Source organism: Pygocentrus nattereri, chromosome 3 (assembly GCF_015220715.1).
Source record: "Pygocentrus nattereri isolate fPygNat1 chromosome 3, fPygNat1.pri, whole genome shotgun sequence".
Classification (NCBI taxonomy): Eukaryota; Metazoa; Chordata; class Actinopteri; order Characiformes; family Serrasalmidae; genus Pygocentrus; species Pygocentrus nattereri.
The window spans coordinates 18,393,655-18,420,552 of record NC_051213.1 but is presented as its reverse complement, the minus strand read 5'-3'; the positions used below and the strand labels follow the sequence as shown (position 1 = coordinate 18,420,552).

At 38.9% G+C, this 26,898-nt stretch overlaps 1 protein-coding gene across 4 annotated transcripts in view; it reads right to left on the bottom strand.

Moving 5' to 3' along the window:
* Window positions 1-11: 11 nt before the first annotated feature.
* Window positions 12-26,898, bottom strand: part of fam131bb (family with sequence similarity 131 member Bb) — a 37,772-nt gene continuing 10,885 nt past the window's right edge. Inside the window, exons 2-9 of one of the 4 annotated variants that reach the window (XM_017700481.2) lie at window positions 18,371-18,408; window positions 13,312-13,347; window positions 12,701-12,806; window positions 10,900-11,124; window positions 8,881-9,021; window positions 6,261-6,586; window positions 5,340-5,597; window positions 12-5,054 (exon numbers count right to left, since the gene is read on the bottom strand). In XM_017700481.2, coding sequence (XP_017555970.1) covers window positions 4,824-5,054; window positions 5,340-5,597; window positions 6,261-6,586; window positions 8,881-9,021; window positions 10,900-11,124; window positions 12,701-12,806; window positions 13,312-13,347; window positions 18,371-18,408 — 1,361 coding nt within the window. In that variant the 3' untranslated portion in view covers window positions 12-4,823. The remainder of the gene's footprint in view (window positions 5,055-5,339; window positions 5,598-6,260; window positions 6,587-8,880; window positions 9,022-10,899; window positions 11,125-12,700; window positions 12,807-13,311; window positions 13,348-18,370; window positions 18,409-26,898) is intronic. The other 3 variants (XM_017700482.2, XM_017700483.2, XM_037537048.1) reach the window with 3 other exon arrangements.

Genomic DNA, 26,898 nt, shown 5'->3' with positions numbered 1-26,898 from the left:
ATTGTCACCTAGGGAGGGGGTATAAGACAGGAGGGGAGGGTATTTGTCTGTGGTTGAGGAGTTTTTTTTTTTTTCGTGCAAGGAAAAAGAAGAGAGAGAGAGAGAGACAGACAGACAGACAGACAGACAGACAAAGAGAGGGAGAGAAAGGTGAAAGTACATTGGAAGAACCATGTCATTAGACCCTTCAGACAAGCATGCATAGATATAGGCATCACAGATCAAAGTCCCACTTACAGTTATTGTATTCAGTCCATTTCCAAATGTATTTACTTCTTTCTATATAACTCACATTCGGATCACATCTATTACAAATGTCTGAACCTTTACATAGTTTTTGAAAAATTTATGATACTTTTTGTTTTGATTCTTCCAGTAAAAGGAAACAACACAGGGTTAGAGAGAAAGAGGCTGGGAAATTGAGAGAGAGAGAGAGAGAGAGGCAGAACAGAGAAGTTTACAGAGTCATGCCAACATTGTATTGTATTGAAAGATGGCAGTTGAATCATACAAAAAATCGATAAAATCGATTAGAAATCAATTAAATAATCTGTAAACACAATAATAATATCCAAAGAAATACATTTGGCTTCACATTATTCATTTATTCATTCATATTTCTCATTTTACATATAAAGCAATAAGGTACCTAACCAGAAATGACATTACTCCTCTGGTTATAAGGACGTGGCCTTTCATTTTGGTGAATTGGCTTAATTAGCTCTTGATGGCATATAAAAAAAAATTTAATAATATGCCATTGATCCGTGATAAGATGATGACTGATAACATTTCGTTCCTTTCACTTCCATGCTTTAGAGACTGAAGTGTAATTGAGATGTAATTGAAATGAGTGAATTGTAATGGAATTGACCATGACCCCTTGTACAGAGGAAGCATAAAATCAGCCCCATGTCTACAGGATGCAGCCAGATCACATCAGCTCAGGTGTGATATTGTGGCCCATGTTCTATTTTTGAAAACACGTGTACTTTAATACAAATTTGACATTCTGTACTTATTAATGTAAAATTACCTATTCCGAAATGTATATACATTTTTAAAAATGGCTGTTAATTGTTTTTCTTTTTTTTGTCATTTGAATGTAACTCCACACTGTAATGTACTATTATAGGGTGTTATGTCATGACATAACTGTGTGTAGACAGACAAACAGGAATGCCCAAAAGCAGCATTGCTCCAGCTGCTCATTACTTCTTTCAAAATGTACTGGGATTATGTTACTTATTACTCCCTGGAAAAAAGTAAACTCTTTACTCATTACATCTGTGCTAATCTGAACCAAGTGTTTTCACTGTATTGGCAGATAACGTTGCTTGTTTAAAGTTTTACATCTTAAAACAAGCAAAAGTATTGGCAATATAGCGAGAAGATTTCACTTAATATCTTATCTAAGCACAAATATCAAGAAATAAGTTAAAATATCTTACATTAATATGCTAACAACAAACAAATAAGAAATATTAGATATATTGACTAAATGTAGATGATTTTACTTTTTTTTTTACACTGTAGATGGTTGCACTACTCAAAAGCCTAGAGCATCAACTAATTTAAAAACGTATATCCAAGGGCCCCATTCTTGTCTTGTACCTAGAGCCCCAGCATCACTAAACTTTGAGTTTATAATATAAAAATTTCCCACCAAACATTATCTACCACATGTCGACAATGAAATCTACCAATTTTGAGAAGGCCTAGAAGTCTGATAGCTGCGATTTCTTTCTTTGTTTCTTAGTGATACACATACCACATATATGTTTTGAACTGAGAAAACCTCAATGCAGCAAAGGATATATTTTCAGTGAATCAAGAGCTAATCAACCAGTAGTAAACCAAAGTCACTGCACACAGACAGAGTGATGTCATTTCAAGGAAAACATGCCTAAATGACTAAATCATAAGTACTATACAGGCTCAAAAGTTAAGTCTCTCCCCCCAAATAATTCTTAAATAAATAAATGAGCACATATCCATTACTGTGCACTCCCTTCAGCCTGGCACTAAGACTGGGCAAAAAGCAGTGGAAGCTCAGAGCTCTTCATAAGAGCTTTACAACCAGCAATGACAATGATAAAAGCTTTAAAACTGCTAAATGTGTAACAACACCTTCACTGAGTAACATATCAGATCAGTTTAATGTTTGCACATTTGAATGTCTATGTAATGGCAGAAGACAGTCGATTACAAAGAGTTCTAGGTGATGTTTAGAAAGACACTATTGTGAAGGCTTTGTGAACAGAAGCTTGAGTGAACTGCCACAAGGATGCACACACATTCAAACCTTCCACTGTTTCCAGTCTACATGTCTTCTTCAGAAGCTCAGCAAAACAGCATGTGACTCATTGTATACTAGGGGGGAGTGCTCACAATTTTGTAGAAAAATAAACGTTGTCCCAACATTGCATAAATAATCAATCAATAAATGTCATTCAAGTCAAGAAACCTCATTTTGATCTTATCGTATTCTGCTTGCACACAATCATCAAAGGGTGAATTGAGGTGTTCTCCGAAGAAACAAACATCCAGGATAACCGGCTGTCCTGATCATAATTGTCATTTTTTTCCTTAGTGAAACATGCACAGCATCACAACAATGAGTGGTGGAGAAAACCTCTCTGACTCTACACTAGACAACTGCTTCGGCTTTGGAATACATGTTCCGGCTCAGCCAGTTCAGCAGCCACAAAGTCACTCAGCACAGAGCTTGTCCGATCACAGCAACTATGGTAACCTGTAACCATGACAAACAGGAAGACACCAGTTCGGTTCTGATTGACCTGAGTTCTGAGGTCACGTTCCTTAAGAAATCCCGACGCCTCATCCATTTGGAATATTTTCCATTATATTTCTGTTAATGCTGTTATATTTACACATGCTGATCTCTGTCCTGTCTTCTTCTGTCTATTGTGTACAATGCAAATTTTGATTTTAAACATCTGCCAGTGAACAGAATAAAAGAGTCGTGTTGCAGAAATCAAGACACATCATAGTATAAAAATAAATGAACTCAGTTATGATCCTGAAGAGTGTTAACAGTATTTACATGTATCTGACAAGGCCTTGGAAATCCAGCTTTAGCCTGAACTCTGAAACTTGTTTTCTGTTTTTCTTTCTTTCCCCCTTTTTGTGCAGCATTTTCCACCCTTTTCACTTGGGCACTTGCTTGCTGTAACATTGTGAACTGTGATCCTTTCAGACTTGACTGGCTGAACTTTCATTTTTGTAGTTACTGAACCAATGTGCAAACAAACAAACATCATTTAAACTCCACAGGAAAAATCAGCATTTGTTGTCCTGTAAATGTGCATTCTGGGAAATGTAGTCCCCCCTCCTCCAGGGTGATAAGAGAGTCCAGAAGGCATCTGTTTTTCACTCTTACTACCAGTGAGAGTGCAAAGAGTATGCAAAGACTGTGCAACTCCGCGTCCCTTAATCAATCAGCCAATCAAAGCCCTAAAACTCTTACAATTCAAGAGAGCTTGTATCAGTGCCCAGCTCAGAGTAGTAAAGTTCAGTGCAATTATCTATACAGTGCTGTATAGGACTCCATAGTACACTGACAAATAGCATGCATGCCAAAGGGGACACACAGAGAAGGAAGCACGCTATGATACAATCCACTGCAGCACAGAACTTTGTATGCCTGTGTGTGTTTGTATGTGTTTTTGTGTTGTTTTAACTCTTATCGATATTTCCTAAACTGATGTAACTCACTTTAAGTGAATGGTCTTCCCTGAAATGTTCTGAACATAGTAATATATGTGACCCAAGCCTTGACTTTGAGTGGCCCTGTGATCATTTCCCATACAGAACCAACTACAGCTGTATGTGAAATGAGTGCAATTGTACCTCATGTCCCTGTCACAAGGCTTTAAAAAGTATTACCACAATGATTGATGAGTATCTAAGGGTGTACCACCTCATTTTGAAATCCATAAAAAAACATTCAAATTAACTTTTGATCTTGATCACATGACCTTTGTAGCATGTTGTCCTGGTCATAGAAGTTTTTGAAAACCATCTAGTTGACTCACTTGTCTGTGAGATGGCACAGATTAATCTCAAAACAATGTGCTAACATCCTCAAATAATTTTGTGGAGACAAACAAATGGTGGTGGACATGGTTCACCAGTGGGTTTAAAACATTTTAGAAATCATACAGGCAGTGTAGGTTTTGTAGGAAATTAGCAAATATGCCTACTGGCAGTATACTGTGTATACTGGGAATAGGGAAAAGAGAATCTTGTTTCACTGCTGTTCAAGTCCATTCTATTAAGAGATGATGAATTTAATAGTGTTAGTTTCCTGGGGCGTGATTTAATCGTAAACACGACACCTGGTTGGATAAGTGCAGTGTTGTCTCAGAGATTAACTGTTATACTATACATGTACTATCTGTGTTTTTTGTGGTTTATTAAAACCTCTTAAATAATTTCATGTTCTAGATGTATCAAACGTTTTGATGTTTTGTTATTATGGTTTGTTATTTATGATTTGTAGTGATATGTACCATTCATGTAAGTAGCATGCATGTATTTTACCACTTTTTTGTCTGTACTGTACTCATCTCTCTGAATCCTTTGTGTGTATCTTTATGCTCTCTTAATCTCCCTTATCTTGTCCTCCTCTTCAGAAGTATAAGGCTTCCTTCAAAAAATATCAGTCTTTTTTTCCTTTTTGTATTTGAGGAGTTCCATCACAAAGGTTTTGATACCTGAAAAGTGACATATTAATTCAAATAGCTGATTATGTAGCTTTAAACGTCCATTAAAATCAGTTTCTGTCTTGCTCCTAAGACTCATTTGGTTGCTGTGGCATTGACCGATGAGGATTCTGACTCCGCCTCTTTTTCCTCCAGCATTTCATTAACAGGTGGTGTGACATCAGAAGATTTCCACTCTGTGATTGGTTCCCCAGGGACCTGTCCTGGACTGCTTCCTCCTGCTGAGGTCACTTCCTCCCTCTGTGCAGCTGGGGAAGGAATTAAAATCACTGGTTCTGGTTCCATGCATAACGTGATCTCCTCTTCCTGAGACGAGAAAGAGAAAAATCAACTAGTCTTCATTCATTTGTGAGTGTGTCTACCTTCTTTTGCAGTTTCACTACTGAAGAGCAAATCCTCAAATTCATGTGTTTCCAGCCCCATAATGACTAAGGACATTTTATCTTGTCACAGTCTTGTTCTCCTAAATGAATTTTGACTGGTAGCTGCTGACTCGTTTTTGATTGGTGAATTATTTACATAACTACTGGCCATCTAGAAAGCACTTACATTCAGTGACAGGTTTACTAATTAAGACCTTCTTGACCTCACCTTGATCTCTTCCTCCTCCTGAGCCTCCAGTAAAGGTGAGTGTTCTGTTCCCACCTCGTCTGAGGGGGCCATCAGACTTCCCTCCATTGCTGCTGCCACACCTATATAACCACCCACTTCGGCTTGATAGGTCTCTGTATGCCCAGCACCCCACAGGTCCACCAATGGCGGGTGAGTGAGTGGAGGTAGACTGTGGATGGTGCTATTGGGTGTGGCTTGTAAAGACTGAGTGGCACTGTGTAGTCTCTGTTCCAATATCTGGGAAAAGAAGAAAATTGGTATGAAAAAAAGTCAGCCTTACACTACGCTCTTAAAAATAAAGGTGCTATAAAGTGTTTTTTGGAGCAATGCCATAGAACAGGGATGGTCAAACTTTTGTCTTGGGGGGACGTATTTGTATATGCATACGTTACAAATAGAATAAGACTATGTTCTCTCATTGGGTGGGGTTAGGGTTAATTTTTAGTGCTTTCTAGTGGGGCAGCCCAGCACTTTTAAAAAAGAAAAAGTAGTCACATATGGAATCATGACAACTCTTAAATAAAAAAAAACCTGTTGTAAATGGTTCTTTAAAAGAACCTTTCATTTTTTTTCTATTATAGCACCAAAAAGGGTTATATAGCCATAGAAGGAACACTTACGTTTGCTAAAGAATCTTTCTTAAAATAAAAAACTGCATAATGTAAAGATTCTTCATCACTCAAAGGCTTCTACTAGAACTGTGTCCAAGCCAAGAATCATTTAGGAGGCCTTATTTTTAAGGGTGCATTAGCATTCTGCAGCAGTAGATATGGCTTTTAACTAGATTACTGATTCTGCAGTGATTTTGGCTGAGACTCGAAGGAGTGGCTGGTTTTCAGACTCGCTTTGCTGTCATTTGTCTTTGTTCCAGTGACTGCTGGCAGCTGTGGCCCTGCTCACCTGTTGCTGTTGCTGATACTGCAGGATTTGTTGTTGTTGGTATTGCTGTATCTGCTGCAGTTGCTGTATCTGTTGTAGTTGGTGTTGCTGGAAGTTGAATTGCTGCTGTTGCTGCTGCGACAGGTAGTGACCCGCAGCATTTCCATCATAGGCACCCTCGCAGGAAGTCCCACCTGCCATGACATAGGAGCCGGTGGCAGGCGAAGCCACACCCGACTGCTCATTGCTAATTGGTTCCCAGGCATCTGATGAGGAGAGGCAGTAGAGGCCCTGGGAAACATAGGTGTGAGGCCATACTTCTGCAGAGGAGTGATGCAATATCTGATCTGAGAGAGGGAAAAGAAGTTCTTTTTTCATAACAGCTCCACAATTTAGCTTATGCAACACAATAGATATGACAACTGTCAGACTGGCAATGGACAATACAAGGATAATGATCATGTAGATTAAATAGGCCTTTGTTATTAGTGTGAATGTCAACTACATATTTGTCAGTGAGTCCACTGCAGAGCTATAATCTGACCATATATCTTTCTAATATGATGAGGCTTGAGGAGGCTCTGTTGCTGTGGAAATGTTTCATGAGCGTTTCATCATGTTACTACAGGCTCAGTCTAACAGCAGACAGCTTTCAGCCTGGTGGTTTAAAACACACTCTTCTGGAGATGTGCTAAGGGCATAGGATTTAAAAACTCTCAAAGGCACTTTGAAGGTAAAACAAAAGGGAGAACGCTGATATGAATGTCAACAAACACCAGTATCCTCTGAGACTAAGGGCTGGAAGTGCCTCAGTCATTTCACATTTCAGCATAATGCTAGTCAGTCAGTCACAGCATTGTCAAACCTCCCAACCACTCAAGTTTCCACTCTGCCATAAAAAATGAGATAGATTTGAGCCAATTGTTGAATAACAATAACACTACATAATGATATTGGAGCATACCATTTCTGTAGTTCAAATCCTGCTTTCTTACCTTACCCCCGCGGTCATCATTCTGAATGTAAAATGAGCGTTTGGCTCGCTCTCACCCCAGGCAGGCCAGAAATGAGATGCTTTATTTACTGAGGAAAATGGCTCTTGTAATGCAGCGTAGTGGCTGCTGCTCAAACACACTCAGCCAGCTGAGCAGTGTTTTTACTCTCAAGCCATTTTCTTCAGTGCTCTCTCTCTCTCTCTCTCTCTCTCTCTCTCTCTCTCTCTCTCTCTCTCTCTCTCTCCAAGATGTAAACACAGATGTGGTTTAGGAGGGAAGGCAGAAGATATTCCAAAACATTAAAAATCAAATGCTGTGACAGATATGGTTCACTAGGATGAATGGTTTAGACGTGATAAACCTTTCATGTAGGTGTCAACCTCTAGAGCAGAAGTGGAAAACTGAGTCCAGCACAGTTAGGTGATTTCTCTGCACACCAACCAAACCTGTTAATTAACTGGTGAGTTGAGTTAAATCAGGTGTGCTTGTGCAGGAAAATCACCAAACTGTGCAGGAATCTGGAACTCCAGGACAGGATTGCCCACCCGGGCTCTCCAGAGGCAGTTAACCTTATATTCACAACTTCCAAAAAGTAGAGATTCCCAGATAACTGTGTAATTATGTTCTAGTTTTTGCTAATGGTGTCTCACACATAAAAACACAATCAAACCCATTTAGAGAGAGAGAGAGACTGAGAGACAGCAGAGACAGGCTGTTTTCTGTGATAAACTGACAGAACAAAGTCTCTGATGATGGAGCATCATCTGCAAGAGGAGACTGAGGGGCAAATATATGCACATAAGTGAGTTACACCCCAGATGTGGCAACTTCAATGTTTTTTTTTCCTATGAAGAACACAAACTGTAATCCCACAAATGGCCATCTGATTATAACAGCACAAGCTCTGATGTCTTGACTTGCTTTTCATGTGAGACGATGAATGTTTTGCACAGTGTGGACACATAAATCAGTAAATAGGCTGATGTATGTGGTCCCACCCCACCTCCTACAGTCAGCTCAGATGACTTTTTAGGCCAGTAAGTCTAATAGAATAGAAAGTGAAAAAAACACAAATGTGACAAAAATATGAATGTTAACTGGCCAAAGTTAATGAGGGTAGACTAGACTAGATTTCCCATATTGCAAGCTCACCAAGTGGTATCTTATACAAGTAAACTCTGGGTTAACACCTTTACATTTATCTCCTGATATGTGACTGGTGCAATATGACTTGCAGCTGTTTTTCTTCAAATTACACTTTATGATTGCAATGACATGAGTAAGTTGATAACAGTTCTGTGTTAAACCTTTTACTCCTCATTCCCACCCTGTACTCTGGCTTGGTCATAAAAATGTTCAAGTTCTTTCTTGCAAATGTACTCAGCCCTCAGAGAGCCACTGGTCCCTGACCTTTGGATACTCATTTATTCAAGCCCCGCTGTGTGCTGAATTTCAAATCAAGTGGAGGATGGTAACCCTTTGTCACCCTCCAAAACACTGCCAACACAATGTGTTCTTTTAAAATGATCTTGCTCTCCACGAAACTCTCCTGGCTTGAATAAGTTAAAAATGAAAAAAAAAGTGAAAGCACTTCAATAACATAACATGGTTGAATTCAGTGCATTCTGGGAGTTGAAGTCATGTACCTCGGCTGGTGATGCTCTCCTGGTTGGCTTCACTCAGGTGGGCAACACTGCCTTGATTGGAGCCTGCGCTCATACTCTCTCCATCCATGGAGGTCCAGGCCAGCAGAGTGGCCTCAGAGATTGCAAACTGCTGCAGAACTCCTTACAGAGCAAAGACACAGAGGTTGGCAAGGCCAACATGATGGAAATCAGTCAATGACTTCAATTTCCCTATCAGATTCTGAACAATATTGGCATTTTTTTTTAGAAATTAGAGTTATGCTTTGTCTCTTAAGCTGGGTCAAAATAATCACAATAACGTATTGCCTCTACACTTGTTATTGCTTCATAGAGCTACCTGTCATTTGCTAAGTGGTTGTAGTGTGTTTGTTTGTTTATTGATGGTCACAGATTATGTGGTATCAGGATCAAAGCCACCACTGGTGTTTTACATTTTCTCCTATATATTTGAATCACATCAAAGGAGAAATTCTCAAACTGGAAATTTCCTGTACATATAATTCATCATATTGCTATTTCTCAAACACCCTGCAGACTCAGTATGGGGTCTGAGACACATTACCATGGACCTTGAATAATGAGGGATGAATGAGAGATTGTTCTGGACAAGCATTGCAATTTTCCCACCATTACCATCCCCACAAATAGCATATTATCATCCATTCAGCCTGATTTACACCATTCATGCAAGCTACACATGAAGAATAACAGGTGTTAAGAGTGTGTGGTGGTAGTAACGCCTGATGCAATGTGAAATAATAGCAGATTGCTTATTTTACACTGCTCATATGATTAGATTAAGCTTTGACTGCCTCTCTTGCCCACAAATGGAAATTCATTTTGTCTCAGTCAGGAAAATGAAACATAGAGAAAAAAGTGTTTTATGTTCAGGGTGTGCAGTATTACATGGCTTTAAGACTGAGAGGCTTGATGTAAGTAATTTTCCCTCCTTTGAACTAGACACACTCCAGTGTCAACAAAGTGTTAAAAACATGAACTAAATTGATTCTATATCAGTGTTTGTATGCAACTGAGGATTGTCATCCCAAAATGCTGGATATCCATTTGTTACAAGTTTGTGAAAAGAATAACAGCTGGTGTATAATGGAAAACACATTATTATTTCTCTAATAAATTTAGTACTAATCATACTATAGCATTGTGTGTGTAAAGCTGACTCCCAAAAATGTTGAAGAAAAAATTCTTCAAAGTGGGTCTATAATACACAAACTCTTCAAATATATAAGATTATATATAAAATTCTATATAACATAACTCTTATTACATAACTATATTAATGATGGCAGTGATAATAACAATAATGCCTATGTAAATAATAACATAATAATATCATTCAAAAGCATTTCTATACAGAATTAAAACAAAATGTCTTACGATATACAGCACTCAATATGTTCCCTATAGGTTATGTATGAACCAAGATACTGACCCTCCATATTTGACCATTAAGAGTACTAGTCAATTAACTGAATGCTTTTCATAATCTTGAAGACACTTTGATCTTTATTTATGCTTAAAAGCTTAACATTTACGTCCATAACAATTGAAGTGAAGGTGATACTGTATGATATGTAGGCTATAAATCATTTCCCTGAATAAACATTTTAACTGTATGTTTCAAATGGTTTCATAATGATAATTATTTTGCAGCCAACGTCTGCAGGTATGAAACTTCTTCAAGACCTTTGTAAAAGCATCCCAGGTAGGACCTCATAAAAGCTGCTGAGACAGTGCCAAGAGTGTTAAAAGTTGCATTAAGGCAAAGGGGGTCTCCATAGAAAACATTTTTTTGATCACTGCATAGTTTAATTGGTGTCATTTCATAGTTTTGATGCCACCACTATCATTCTAAAGATTGGTACATAGTTAAAAAAAAAATTCTCTTTATAAGTAGGTTTGACTGGTATTCTATGTATAGGATACTGAACTCTTTTGCACCACATTTTAGAATCTATGTCTTGTACCCTTTTCTCTCCATCTCTTTATTTCTTTCTTTACCTGCAGCGAAGCGTGCCTCCTTCTCTCCATCACTAAGGTCGCTGTAGGCATCATTCTCCAGCTTGCGTTCCTGCTGGAGGTGGAGGGTGGAAGTTCGGCCGCCGCTGGAGCCCCCAGCTCCCACTGTCTGCATGCCCCAGTTCTGCCACTCGATCATGTGGGCCACCCGCCCCTGGGCCATTGCTGTCGGCTTTGTAACCTTATCCTTCATAGACCGTGTCACTCCTGGGTTGGAAAGACGAAATGAGGGGAAAAGAGATTGAGGGAGAAAGAAAGAGATGAGAAGAAAAGAATTGGAGAGGGAGAGAGAGAGAGTGAAGGAGGAAAAAAGGATGTTGGTGTGGTTTAGTGAAAGATAAGTTGCAAATAATACACACCCCCCCGAGCTTGATAGATGTGACATGTACAAATGAGTTGGAGTGAAAATAGGCTGTAAATTAATTAGGTGAATGTAGAGCTGTTATGTGAGAATGTGCACAAATTAACTCGGGGGAAGGGAGTGGTTATGTCTCTGACAGAGGTAGATAGAGGTGAAGTTAGAAGGTTAATTGGTGGAAGATGAGGATGCAGTCTGAGGAATGACACTATGGCTTGTTGGAATGATCACTCTTCGCATTAACATGTATCTACACACAGCATTTAGATCTCTCCCCTGTCTTTCATTCAGTTAGCCTTATTTAACACTTTTACTACAGGTCTTGTAATAGGCTGAACCCAGGCTATAATTTACTGCTGGCTTACTAAAGAACAGTGATCTGTGACCTCTTACATAACATTCAGGGGAAAAATAGTATGATGTTAATGCAGCATTGTACACTAAACCTGGTGTTAGTAGACCTAACGACTTTGCCTTCCATAATGTCAAATGAAATGATGATTATGAATTAAAGGACCCATATCCTACATTTTTCTCATGTTTTATTTTCCCCTGATTTCGACTTATAACATTTGCTTGGTCTTAATTAATTTTTACATGATCATTTTCCAATCTCTCTTCATCCCTTATGATTTAACAGATTGTTACTTTGCCTTAAGAGTGATGTATGCAAATGAGCTCTGTTCTGATTGTCTGTCCTGTATTCTGTCTTGTTCATAAAGCAGTCTGGACTGAAACACTCCTTATAACTTCAGTGTGAATGAGCGGAGCTAAACTGCAGTCAGTTGAATAGGTGGATCACTGTAAATGTGTTGGCTTTTGTGACATCACAAAAAAAGTGCTTTCATAATAGGCTGATTTTGAGAAAATAGTACATTTTGAAACACCATACTACACCAAACATACTACACCAAACTCAAAACTCTTTTATTAAAAAAAAGAGACAAATTCAGTTTTCTATGATATGGGCCCTTTAAATGTTAAGAAGTGGCTTTCAAATAAATTTCAGAGAAAACTTAACATCTCACTGCACTTCACTACACATTACAGTTTTACAAAGACACAAATATGATTTATCTGAGAGACAAGAGACACTAATACAGCACAAAACACTGACTGATCTTGACGCTACACTCCACAAAGCACTTAACATACAAAAAACCGACTGTAGTTGCCATCCATCGCTATTCCCAGAATGACAAACTGTATGAAAAATGTGCTGTGAGTAAGTGTATTTCTTTCCCTGTATGGATCTCGTCTGATATCTGATATTGCACCAATGGCTTGAGAAGCCATTGGTGAGCATTGTCAATGGAAACAGGGAATGAAAAGGGCACCCACAAGGGGCCATGTTGGCTCCATCTCCACCCACTCAGACTGGAGCCAACATGGGGTCAGTTACCAGTTTACAGGACAGACACACACCTGACACACCTGACAGAGAGGACTTAGCCAGAGCGCCAATGCTGTAGGCGTTGGAATTCCGCTTCTTTAGCCGAGGCAAGATGGAAGTCGTGTCCTCCATTGAGAGCTGGAGGGGAAGAAAGACAGCCCAGAGAGAGAGAGAGAGAGAAAAGAAGGGGGATGGGTGGGAAAAAAGAAGGAAAGGGTAGCGGAAGAGGAACAGTGAGGGAGCAGGAAGTGCACAGCAGCACAGAGGAAAGGGAAATTTGAGTGTGGTGAAATTTTATGAATATTTAGAGGAATGGAGAAGACAGAGAAGATGGGAAAAGTGGGGGTAGATACAGAGTTAGCACTTTATTTTAACAAAGATGTGAGATACTACATTTCCCAACAGCCTGATCTTCAGTGTCTGTCCTCTTGCATTTTGGGAAGTGTAGTTTTTTTTGGGAAGGGCAGGGGTTAGCAATTAGATCTAACTACTGCAGCATACAAACAAATCAGCGCAAGGACGTTGCAGAGAGAGACCACAGGGCAAGGAATTTGGAAGTGAAGGGAAAAGACAAAGCTATCTAAAGTGAATATGAAGAAAGGAATGGAAAAGAAAGTGAAGGAATGATAATCACAACACTTACATTGATTCCATCCCATGAAAAGTCTGTTCGGCCATGCTGAGAGAGAGAAAGAGAGGAAGAGAGAGGGAGGGAAAGAGAGAAAGAGAGAGATAGAGGGAGTGTAATGGGATAAGAGAAGAATGGAGAAAGAGGAGAAAACAGCGAGAATGGCAGCAATAGAAAGGAGACAGAAGAGAGAGGAATTGTGACAGAAGAAGGCAGGTTTAAAAACATGCAAAGAAGAAGGAGAAATAGAAGAAAGAAAGGAGAAGAGAGGGAATCTTTGTTCAAGAGAGAAAATGAAGAGGAGTAACATAGGCCAGCCCAGAAGAGGAGAGGAAGTAATTAAATTGGGAATCTATTTTTTGTAATGATGGAAATATGCAACGATATAATGAGTCTCCCTTTTTATGCCAGAGCCTTTGCAATAGTTGCCTGTATGCTATTCACAGCAAATAAACTGTTGTGAGGTTTCATGCAAAATGCAAAAACGTTTTGGCCCAGACAGACAAACATACTGGCAGTAATTAAAACTGTTCCTGAGGGAAGTGGAGTTATATTATGAAAAACTACACTGCAGAACCTCATTATACTCAAATGGTTTACTGTATGCAACTGCCGTGATTGCCCATGTTGAATTTAATTGTGTATGTCTTACATACTGGTGTGAGTTACTAATTACAGTAAGAGTCCATGCAGAATCCATGCAAAACACTGGAGTAAACGTTATTAACTAGCTTGCATGTGCCTTTGAGCACATCACCCAGATGGAAAGACAGACACATAGGATGGACAGACTAATAAACAAAAGATCTTGCATGAAGCTGTGCTGTGACAAAGCCAGCCTCTGTTGCACACACTCTGGGATGTCACTAAGACACCCTGCTCGCTACTGTTGTCACATACAGTACAAGACAGCAACAAAGCTTGCGTGGCACCCAGCAATCAATACATCTAGTCAGTATTGGTTTCATATCATGCACGCTGTGCTTTAAGTGACATTTCGCTGCTGGAACAAAACCTTGTATCTCCATTTTTGTTGTTTAACAGTTTTTGACATAATTTGAAAGTGCCTGCTTTACATTGTGTGTAAACTGTATAAAAATGGACCAAATGAAATGTCCCAGAATTACTTGGGAAAAAAGTCTGGTTCCACAAGTATGTGAAGTTTGTTTTTTCCTTCTCCTGTAAAGTTGGGTGGAATGCAGGAAACACCCTGGACAGCTCACCAGTCCATCACAGGGCAGACACACATCACAGGGCAGATACAACATTCACACCTAGGGCAAAGTTAGCATCTCCAATTTGCCTCATTAGATCTATTGGGACTCACAGTGAGACAGAGAGGACATGAAAATTAATAAAAAAATAAGTGAGCAGCAACAATTCATACATAGCCTTCCAAAGAATCCTTTATAAACTAGAAAAAGACTTCATAAAATAAATAAAAACAAAATGTGGCAAAAAATGTATATACAGTACTGTGCAAAGGTCAGAGGACACCCTTCACTTATTTAATTTCCAGACATATTAAGTAAAACTTTATTTTTTCAAAATTACATGTAAACTATTTTTTCAGTATTTAGAGTATCCATGCTTTGTTTCAGGGAAACTTGCTTTTAGTTTTACAAAGACATTTGCAGGGATATTTTTGGTGATGTTAAGGTCTGGACTGAGTGGTCAGTCCATTGTTCTAAGAACTGAGAAACATTATTTGTTTGATTTGCATTTTTGTCTGCAGATCTCCTTTTCTCAGTAACATCTTCTTGACCAGGTACACATCCTTTTAGACTCATAGTGTTGAGTTGTCTTCTCACAGTGGAGGGATGGACAGAAACACCTGTTTTTAATTTTAGATCTGAAGCAGAAGTGGAGCTTGATTTTCTCCTCTCTCTCAAAGACAAAAGCTTTAGTCATTCTCTTTGGCGTCAATCTGACCAAATTTAATGTTTAACATCTCTAAATAAATCACAGACATTATTTTATTTTTATGCTTCATATATAATGACTTTTTCTACTGTAATGGGGACAACTGGGTAAACATTAAATTAACATGATGAGATTTAGTATCCTGTATCTGGTTTTCTCTGTATTTATTTTAAAAATGTTGAACTCCTGTTTTAGAAACAAATTATTTCATTTATTTTCCTTGGATGTCCCATTCCTGCATCTTATACATAATCTCCTCAAAAATATCTCCTGATAAATGAACAATATGCACTGGACTGGAAATCAAATAAATGAAAGGTGGTCTCTGACTTTTGCACAGTACTGAAAATGAGTGTGTTAGTTAGATAGATTTTAAAATATGCATTATCATATGCAAATTGCCAGTTAATCACTGCTTTCATAGAGAAGGTGAATTTTAAGTGTTTTTTTTATCAAATGAGTTTAATTGATTGACAGCCCTACAGAATTTCTGTTAAGAGATATGAAACAGCAACGGTAAAGTACTATTTATACTGAGCTCTAAAGGATTGACTGATGTACTGTGCTCTACAGATCTGTGTATGTGTGTGTGTGTTTTCTGCTCCACAGAGCTACTGCTCTGCAGGATACTGACACACAGCTGCAGGACTGCAGGCAAGTTACGGCTGCCTGAGGCAATGAGCAGTCATCGCTGTCAATGCAACCATGCGTTGCGTGGGCTGCTCAGTCACGGCTGCTGGTTGGCACCAATGGCACATGTGACCTTCACTCAGAGACTCGTACACCAGAATCAACACAAAATATGGACACATAATCCACACTGTTCTTTCATGGAGCCATTTTTTACCTGTTGGCATGTTGGCTTTCTGAACAACATTAGAGATGGATCTAGGAGTCGGCATAAAGCATTGCTCTGCTTTGTGCAGACTCCTAGATGTATCTCTGAGGCTCTGCAGAAGGCATAGCTAAATTCAGCATATCACTGTTTACTCCTCTCTGCATGCTCACAGAGGGGTGAGCTGCCCGAGCCAATAATAAGGGTTGGCCAGGAACAGTCCACAGCCTTTGTGTACCTGATTAAAGGGGCATGCTGTCTCCGGTCGTTTGCTACCTCTCTGTTAAAGTGTGGCTGCAGTTGCCATCCTTGTGCTCTTATAATACACATTTTTGATTTTGTGAGAACTGTGTCAGCGTGACATTAAATATTAACCAGGGCACTTATAACACTGCACTCTCCCCGAGACCAGGCTGGGCTTGTCTGTTACGAAATGAAAAAAGGCTTTTGGGCTTTTTTTGATACTTTTGGTATGAGACTTGTACCCCTTGACCTCTATCTATATTATTTGATTATTATTCAATTATTATTATGTTATTTTTTATGTATTATTCAATGACTACTGCAAACTACTATGAATTACTTGTTAACTTCTAGAGATGTATGACATTTTTATAAATAATGTGAGCCAGGTAAGTTATGAATACCAATTCTATGTAGCACTAATGGCATTTAAATAGGTAAATATATTTCATTTATTAATTATATAATTATATAAATGAATATATAATAATACATTTTTGGCCAATGAAAATGCAAATAATGTTATTTATGCCGCAAGTTTGGCTAATAAAAAGAAATGGAAATACTCACAGTGTTAGCCAAAAAATTGGCCCAAAAATCAGCCATTGGCCAATTATAAAGAAAGCAAAATCAGAATCAGACACAAAATTCCATGATTCCATGAATTCCATGTTCATCCCTTGTAACTACCATAAAACTATAATCTAAGTTATATAGTTATGACTGCCATTCAGGCCCATATACAGGCCTTTTACGATTTCACCTGTAGTTTTAATAAAAAAGTGCTGTTCTGGCACGCATTGCTCAAAATCAGATTTAATCTTATACAAATTACACATATGAACAAAACATCCAGCGGAATGTAAAGCACTAGAGCTGGATGGCAGATTGGAGGCATTATTAGCTGCTAAGGTGTGGTGCTCTATTTATGTGTTCTGTATATAGAGTGTTGCTGGAAATCAGAAAGCCTGGCTTCATAAGCACTGAAATCTGAAAGTTAGAAAAATGACTGCTTGCTTTGCAAACAGAGGCAGGGTGTATAAGTGTGTCATAACAGTGTTACATATACCAAAACTACAGAGAACAGACCTGTTTATGGTGTTTGCAAGTGCTTGCAGATTTTTGTATATATTCAAACACTCCCCACATAATACACTCTCATAAAGCCCTTCTTTATGACTGCATGCAGCAGCAGGGAGTTCCTCATTATCTTTAGCTGCTACATTTGTCTGTGCTGGTTACTCCTTAAAGATATAATCATGGATCTGTTGATTTCCTCATTATAAACAGCCATTAGCCTAAGGGTTATCACTTTGTTTCAGGGTAACATTTTAGTGTTATTGTGGAGTGGATGTGTTGACAGAGGAATATGTTATTGCTCTGATAAGGTTTTATCTCAAAGAGAATGTCATTAAGTATGCTGCAATTGACTCTGTATTTCAGAAAAGAGCCTGAATTGTACTGCTAACTTTTTGTACTATGAAACATTGTGTATGTGCATGTGTGTATGCCCTATGCACATGCATGCATGTGACCAAAGTTTAGTGCTATTTGCAGTATTTTCAAGTGCAGCTCTAAGGCAATGAAAAAGAAGAACGAAACAGAGAGGAATGGCTGTGATGTGATGTAGCAATGGTGATGCTTATGCCACAACAAGAGCTCACTAACCATCCTAAAATCACAGTTTGGTCTAGCACCAGACTCAGAACTCTATAAAATGACATAGTTAGCATGTGCTGGAACACCTTGGATCAGACTACATAAAGGCATAAAGCATTAGCATTGTGGCCAGAAGAAAAACTAGAGGAACTACCGCAACAGCCACTATACAACCAGCTCTAGTGGGAGCAGCACTGTGACTTTATGAAGTGTGATATGCAAACATGCTCACACTTCTTTTACTAAACAGCCATGGGTGACAACTGACATCTTTTTATAACAGATAACCATTTTTAGGATATTCAAGATCAGGATAATTAATTCACCTGAGCAGAGTTTAGTGCTGTGGGAAATGGCTGTTGAGGGATTTGGCTGGTTTAGAGGGAATGGTGTTGTTATTTGTGTCAGGCTTACCTGTTCCCCATCCTTCTGTACTGGAACCCCATCTGCCGCTGGAAAGAGAAAACAAGAGAAATTAGTGTAGGATCTTCATGGGGGGGTTGACAGAATGATAGAATCAGAGACAGAGAGAATGGGCAGGGGGCATGAAGGAGAAAGACAAAACGCCTAAAAAGTGAAATGACTTATTGTTAGACTGACATCAGAAATGGTCAGATACAGGGATAAAAGTTCAACTGTATTTGTATTGAAATTATGATTTGAAAGAGAACAATTTTCAAATCACATGAGCTACCATTTTATTATAGCCTACAGCATCAACAAAAGTGTCTGAACATATTTTATGTGGGGAAATCTGATCTAATAACAGTGAGCTTGCAAACGGTCTGTAGAGAAATTAGACCAAATCAAAGGCAATCAAACCCCTGTTGGCTGTCTGGCACGCTGCATTCAGCATCCAAGCCTGTGGATGTAGACATTGTTGCTGTCTTTAAAAAAAACATCTCCAATATAGTGAATTTACAAGATAAGGCAAATATGTGCCTAACTTTTAAGTTGTTTATTGAAAATTCCAGATAATGCTGTTTTCAAATGATGTAGAAAAATAAAAATAAAAAGTACCAAAAATGGAAATACATGTTTTTTTGTCTTTGGACAGAAATTACATGCTTGTCTTCTCGGCCAAAAAACAGTCCTGGATAATAATACTCAGAAAAAAAATAGATATACCAGTATAGGTTTCCTATACTGGTACTGTCAGCATGCATTATATAGTGACCCTGTGCTGAGAGTGTAACTGAATCAGGTCCCAACACCTTTCACCTTACTGTACACCTGCTGTGCTTTCATTATTAGCTCAGCTGGACCTCCAAGAAAGATTCCAACAAAGGAGATGAGGGGGAGCAAGATTAATACAAGAGAAGGAGAGACTTCTTTCTTAAGAGTCAACTGCAAGCAGAAAGACACCAAAAAAGCTCTCTCTGTCTCTGAGGGGCTTACAAGCTCTCACTTCCTGGACGGGAATGGATTACATTAGCTTTCTCAGACCAGCTAGCTTTATAATTACCCTCATATAATAATTATGCAGCCAGTAACCACATTAAAAAATGGATCATACAAAACAGGAGCCGTCTGAAATGAGTCACCTGCACCAGGGTCTCTCTTGAACAGATTAGCAAATTCCACCCCTTTATTTATTTCTTTTTCCCCACCACTCCTAATAGTTCAGTCCTAATTAAAGATGACTTAATTATACAGGTCCCTCTGCTAATTAAGCTTAAACACATCCTTGGTCTCCAAGCGGCTTTTCCTTATTTAATCAGTATTATTATTTTGGAGCAGCAAGATTTTGGCACCATGAGACCTGTTTGGGTCTTTGACCCTAAACTGTGTGTTTGTGTGTTTGGGTGGATTGTTTAGAGAGGATTAAAGTGCTGGATTGCTATTTTGATTTTGTTAACGTTAGTCTATTGATTAATAAAGCATTTAATCTATGTGTATGTTACAACTAAGCCCAAGTGGATCCACCTAATTACAACAGGGTGCATTCAAGTCTTAATATACACCAGCTAATACAGGGATACTTTAAAAACTGTCCTTTATTTATGTTTACTTGTGCATTTTAAATATGCAAAAGAAAAAGACTAATTAAATTCCAAAAGTAATTTTTAGTCTCACAAGTTTAATTCAGAGCATATGACGTATGTCTCATGGGATCTCATATCCTGAAAGACTTAAATCCACTCTGCATGCCTTAAACCTATTTAAAATCTACTTTATTAAAGGGAGTAAATTTAACATACAGTTTAAGAAACCTGACCTTCATTAATAACCACTTTATCAACAGGCTTCAGTTAGGGCCATGTTTTCCTCAGGCAAATCACAATACCCCATATCAGTGTAAAGCCATGAAGCATGTCCAATATATACATGCAGTTTCCATGCCTGCACCCAACTGGAAAAGAGTAGGAGAAAGTAGAACAGAAAGCGGAAGGTGTGATGATTAATTACAGTCTTCTCAGCCAATCAGATTATTCGTGTCATATATTAACAGCTGCAAACATACTATTGCAGAAACGGTAGAGTTTGAGAGGCTGCACTGGCAGCACTTAACTAAAGAGGATAGGTATAAATCTGACAAATATTGGCCTCATTGTTCTTCCATTGTTCTGTTAAACTACAACCAATAATATGGATATGGCCACTCCCCAGACATTAGTCAAAACCCACTCACTAACATGAGCTATGCAGGGCACAACCTCATCAAGAGACTACAAGCTATATAATATAGAAAAATTACATGTAAACACTGTCATAGATCAAAACTAGGCATCTGGGTGCATCTTATCAGAGTATGGTGGGCATGGAGGGGCGAGGCCTATGTTATGCATGCACCCACATACAAATGACTGGGCTCTTTTCTGAAGAGCTTACAAATTCAAAAGGTTATGCATTTTGGGAATATATTTTGTTAAATGGCTAGAGAGTCATGTATTGAAAATGCTCCAGAAGAAAATGTATTTTATCTGAGCCCAAACTATCTGTGTAGTGTACACCTATGTTGGGTTTTTATAATAAATTTCTTGTTTGTTTTTACCAGATGTCATAAATTACACAGCTTAATGTTACAGTCAACACAAGCATTGATATTGTCACTGTCACACCAACTGAGGAAAGTGCATTCATCTAATTGGCTCATACAGAATCCTTACAAGCTCCTGCAAATCATGTTTTGATGATTTTTAAAGTGTAAATAAGTACATATCCTCTAGAGATCAAGCCTCTGCAGATTTTAATGCACAATTACTGTTTATTTACTGAATTTAACATAAATAAAATCATAATATGTGGCCTGTGCAAAAGTTATGGCACATTTTATATTTCATTTTTTCCAATATGTTAGAATCAGCAAATACTGAGTCTGGGCACTGCTTGTTTTTACTGTTTAAAAAATGTAAACATTTTGAAACAGTGAACATATTGAAATATATTGAATCAAATTTTGAATTGTGTGTATTGTTGCACCCCTAACGCTAACCACCAGAGGTTTGTATATCTGTATCTATACAGCCAGAATTGTAAGTACAGCCAAAGCTATACTGAGCACCACTGTTTGTTGTAGAGAGATCAAAGGCCCTGGTACAACAATCCATACCGTTCCTATGCATGCAACAGAGTGAATTAATCCTTAAATCACTAATCTTTAAATTTTATTCCTACCATATTGCATTGCTTTTGTGGTCATTTTTCACCCTTGAACTTTGGCCTTTTGACCTAGTGATCTAGAAAGTCAGTTTACGTTTTCCTACAGGAAGGAACTGCTGCAGAGGTGTGAGAATGGAGCTGGAGGACAGCAAGTGCCCTAGTTTGCATGCACACACAAAAAAACCTGCCTTCACTTGGCCAATTACTAAAGGATAAATTATTTATACCAATTTCTATCTCTCTCTTTCTTCTCTCTCTCCCTCACTCTAGAGGACAATCTAATAACTTGGCAGATTCTGCAAAACAGTAGGAGAGCAAGTGAATGGTCTGCTATTAAGAAACAAGGTAGTTTATCAATTCTTTCTGATGATATTAATAAAGATTATGTTTTTGTTGTTGTTGTTTTTCCAATAATGTGAAAGCAAACAATTTCTATTATATACCAGTTATCCATCTGTGTAGATTTTGTTTCTGGCAAAAAAGATGTATAAATCTGTCAGTAAGGCTTGTGGGTACTAGTATTCCATAAAGAATATTTTCATGTAAAAACGGTGTCAGAACCTGTAGGCTTGTAGGTTTTGTTCACTTTGTTATAGCGGGTTGTGCACAATACCTATTCAGATAAATCAGCTTTGCCGAATCCTGCACCTGAATTAAACCTTGAGTGTAAGCTCAAGCTGACAGTCAAAAATCTCCTCGTTATTACACAGAAAAAAATGCTAGCAGTTCCCTTTTCTTATTCCATGTATTAAATTCTGACAATGGACTATGAAAGGAAGCACAGAGTCTATATAGCAATCCCACACCAGGGAAAGCAGGGGCTGAGGTTTGTTTATTTGAGAGGCCTGGAGAGGTATTCCTGTTGATCCCTTACAACAGAAGCCAAGTGAAAGGGCTGGTTTGAAATACTGATGTAAAGCACTCTGCCTCATACACACATGATAATAGTATGTATTCTAATGCTAGCTGACAATTCTGTTACTGACATCATCAGTTACATAACTGAGACTCAGAAGTAGCTGAATGAATTCAGAATTGTCACAACAAGTAATGAACAGCACCCTGGAAGGCTTTTTGCTGTGTATCCTAATAATACTATACAATGCACAGTGCAGTCTGGTCCTGTATGTAGACCTGGACCGAGCCTGCACACTAGCCTGTAACCCTGACTTGCTTGAATACTTCATTTATATGTACATTAGTGAAGAAAAGGTCTAGTGCAAAATCCTACGCATAGGAAAAGCAGAAGACAGACTTTTTATGTAGTTAAACAGGTAAGTGCATCATCATCTGCGCATTTCCCTAGCAATCAAATTCACAAAATCTTATTTATTCATAGATTAATCAAAATGCACTCTAAATGTCAAGTACAGATATATTTATAATCACAAATAAAATCTATTTCCATCTTATTTATTATGGCATCTTACGTTTGCACAGTATTGTAACCAAAATGTATTAGGTTGTGCCCACTGTATGAGAAACTCTACTTCCAATCCACTTGTGAACCATGCTTTTCAGTCTTGCATTAAGATCAAGTAAAACAATAAGAAAGCATCAAATCAGAGTGTAGGGTAACGAAGTGCACACTCAGTGTCTCTTACCCAGTTTGACTCTCTAATGCATGAAACAGAATAATATGTAATTATGGAGTGAGCAAGCTGACATTTATCTATGCACTCAGCACTGCTTCAGCCAAAATGGGTATGAAAGAGTGTGAGTCATCTTAACATGGAAAAACTGGAGACTGATTTAATTATGCTGCAATTTAACCGATCATTCAGACAGTAAGTATCAGCAAGTACCTCTCCTTAGTTATGCTATTAAATAATAATCAAAAGTCTAGATTAGAGCGGTACATCAGAAGTACATCTTGTCTCCACACACAGTGAGGGTCACAGGTGTGTAATGTGTAGATACATCTTGGTCTCCTAGATTTTGACAAACAACTCTAGAATAAAAGCCTTCATTAATAATATCAGACCCAATAAAGTTCACTGCCAGTTCTGACCTCAACTGAACTGAGCCTACCCCACTTCACAAGAAGGAACTTTGAACAGGGAAATTTAGGGGTGCAGTGGGACAGTTTTACTGCTCAGGAACTATGGCCAGGGTTGGAATTGTCCCAATATTTCTTTTTACACTTAATGTTTCATTCCCCTCTTCTTTCAAACTCATTTGTGGTTTGAGTTACTTAAAATCAATTATATTTTTTATAGTTTTTGAGACAGCTTTTTGAAATACTGTAGTATGTTTTCTAATTTTTCTCTCTCTCTGTTCTTTCTTTTCACTGGTATATCATAAATAATAGGTTTGAATATTTTATTCCCTTCCTGTATCTGCAGCAACAAGTTTCATTCAAAATGAGGTCACTATCACATAACCTCAGACATTTTTGGTTACCTGGGTCTCCACACATAAATTACTAATTTTTTTTTATATATATTGTGCATTTTTGGATGTAGGCCTAGCCTTTCATATTCTGACCAACTAAAGACATGCCAAGCCATTGTGCATAAACTCCCCCTCAGACGAATCTAGTCCAGACTGCTTGTGACTATTGTAAACATATATCTCTAGTGTCAGGGTAGTCTGTCCAAAAACACAGAAAGCTTCAATCAAGATGCTGCCCCTTGGCTGTAGCACATGATTGAAAATCTGCAGACTGCCAGGATGTAATTGTGGCAAAGAAGAATGGTTAAAGGTCACTCCCAAAGAGTTAGATCATCCTTTGAGGTGTAGGTGCACCAAGTCACATTTGGATTTGGTACAAATAGACTTAATGAGAGCACTGGAGTCTGTCCAGGCCATGCAGCATAAACATTGATTTTAAACAAAATCATTCAGAGTGGTCAGATGGGAGATGTTCCATAGAAACTGAGTCAGAATTGTTCACAGTGGTGGTGATAGGATAGACACCTGAAGAGTTTAATGCCTCAAAAAGCTCTATCACAGAAAGTTATGACATAAAATGGTTATCAACACGCTGCATGATGTCAGAGACACTTTTTTATGATACTTTTAAAAACGTTTTTAAATACATTCATGGTGGAGAGATGCAGGGTGCTGTCAGACAAAATAGTCCTTAAAGAGAACCTTCTTTTCAGATTTACCACAATTTTATCATTATGAGCATTACACAAAGTATAAAATCTCAGAAGACGTTTAAGTTCACTGATCGTCGTTGCGTTCCTATCACCTATCATCCTATCATCATCACACACTCACTTCAGGTCATGAAGGGCTTGTTAATGAGCTGGGATCAGGTGTGCTGTGAGCAGGGGAAATGATGTGCAAGGCAGGGATATTCTACGTCCAGGGTTAGGAAAGAGCTGCATATACCGTGTCAGTGATCACTCTACAGTATGCCACACTGCGATAGCCAGTAACCGAACAAAGACTGTTCAGCAAAGGGCTTTGAGTCCATCAAGAGTCAATGTGTCCTAACCTTATCACTGACAGCTTTCTTCCTCGCTGTAATCATCTTGCCAGAAGCTATTTGACACGAAGAGGACAAGCCTTCACACAGGCTGGGCTAATTCGTGTTGTCAGCAGGCGTCAATTAGCTGCAAAAGCACGGTGTGACCAGTGAGTAGCTGTGGACAGGGCTGGTCAGAAAAGGCTCACTGTTTGAAGGCGGAATGTTTCGTACTCATGAATATCTGCCATTCAGACACAACCCACCATATGACAGAGCGAGACTGCGTGTTTATTCCTGCCGCATTGTCAGACACGGCTCAGCTATTCGCGCCATTGTTCATTTTGCAGATGCAGTATACGGCGATAACAGCCGATCACGTGATTACGCGTGTCGTTTTCTGCGCCCTTTCATTGGCTAAAGTCTCCCGTATTCTGCGTTATGATTGGCTAGTAGTGTTCGACGGACTGGCTAATAGTTCATACTCGCAAAAGTCCAATAAGAGGGGTCGGAATACGGGTGGGGAAAAAATGTGTTCCGTCCTCCTCCCACGCGGCTCCGCGATTAAGAGAAGCGGCCGTGCGGAAGGAGAGACCCGCACCAGGCCTACCGCGTCTCAGCGCGGAGCCAGAGAAAGGAGGGCGAGGGAAAAGACCGCAGTACATCTTTTTTTCCCGCAGCGCGGATTTCCCGCTGACCTCATACTTGTGGAGGCGTGGAAATTACGATAACGTTAATTCAGGGAGAAAGGCTTGAGAGAGTGTGAGAGAGATAGAGGGGCAGTGAGAGACGATGAGTGAGAAAGGCGGAGATGTGGGAGAGACGAAGAGAAAAAGGGAGAGAGAAGGAGAGAGAGATTCTGAGAAAGAGTTAATAGAGTGCGAGAGGGATAGGGAATGCAGGAAGAGAGTAAAGAGTCACAGAGAAAAAAAGAAGGAAAGTGACAAAGATTTGCAGTGAGGGAGAAAAAAAAAACAGAGACCGAGAGAGGAAATGAAAGAGCGCAAAAGGTAGAGAGGGACAGCGAGACATACACGAGGAGAGTAAAAGAGGGAGAGAAGGAATGTGACTGTTAGAGAGTAAGAGATCCCTTAACATCCCAGGTTTATTACATACTACACTGTCAGAAATAAAGGTTCTGTGCAGGTACATTATTCAGTCTTCAATAACAAACGATGTAAATGTACAATAAAAGGGACAACAAAGTCCAGCAGTGTCCTTTACGTACGTTTGTTCCAGGATAAGGTACATATTGTACTTTTTCATAACCTAATGTTTTGAAATATAACAATAAAATAGAAAGTTTGGAGAGAAGACATGGTGTATGGAGTCAATACATCTTCAAAATCTATCATTTCAACCAAAGAACCATGTCATTTTAATAGAATATGGTACAATTATGTTCTATAACTAAAGGTACCGAAGATGTACCCCAGTGACAAGAGGGGTGCTGCCCCGTGATAGTTTTGCACCTTTTTTATAAGAGTGAGACAGAGAAAGAAGAAAAAGATTTAGAGTGTGAGAGTATAAAGGAGAGAGAGATGCAGAAAAAGACAAAAGAGAAAGAAATGAGAGATAGGCAGAGAGGGAGAAAACGTGACAGAGAGTGAGTGAACAAGAGACACACAGAGAGAGAAGTGAAAAATGGGGAAAGAGAAAGTGAGATAGAGACAAGGACTGAAAAAAGAGGGAGAGAGAAAGTGTGAGAAAGAGAGTTAATGAGAGAGTGAGAGACAGGGACAGCGAGAGGCCTGTGAGGTGGCCACAGCTGAAGAAGGGAGGATCCAGATGGCCATAGGCCTGTCTGTGAGGTTTAAGCAGGTTGGCGATGGTCCCACCATGACGGATATGGGCGAGCAGCTTTCTCTCAGTGAATATCTCCGTCTCCAGCCTGTGTTCTACATGCACCCTGCATGGGAAG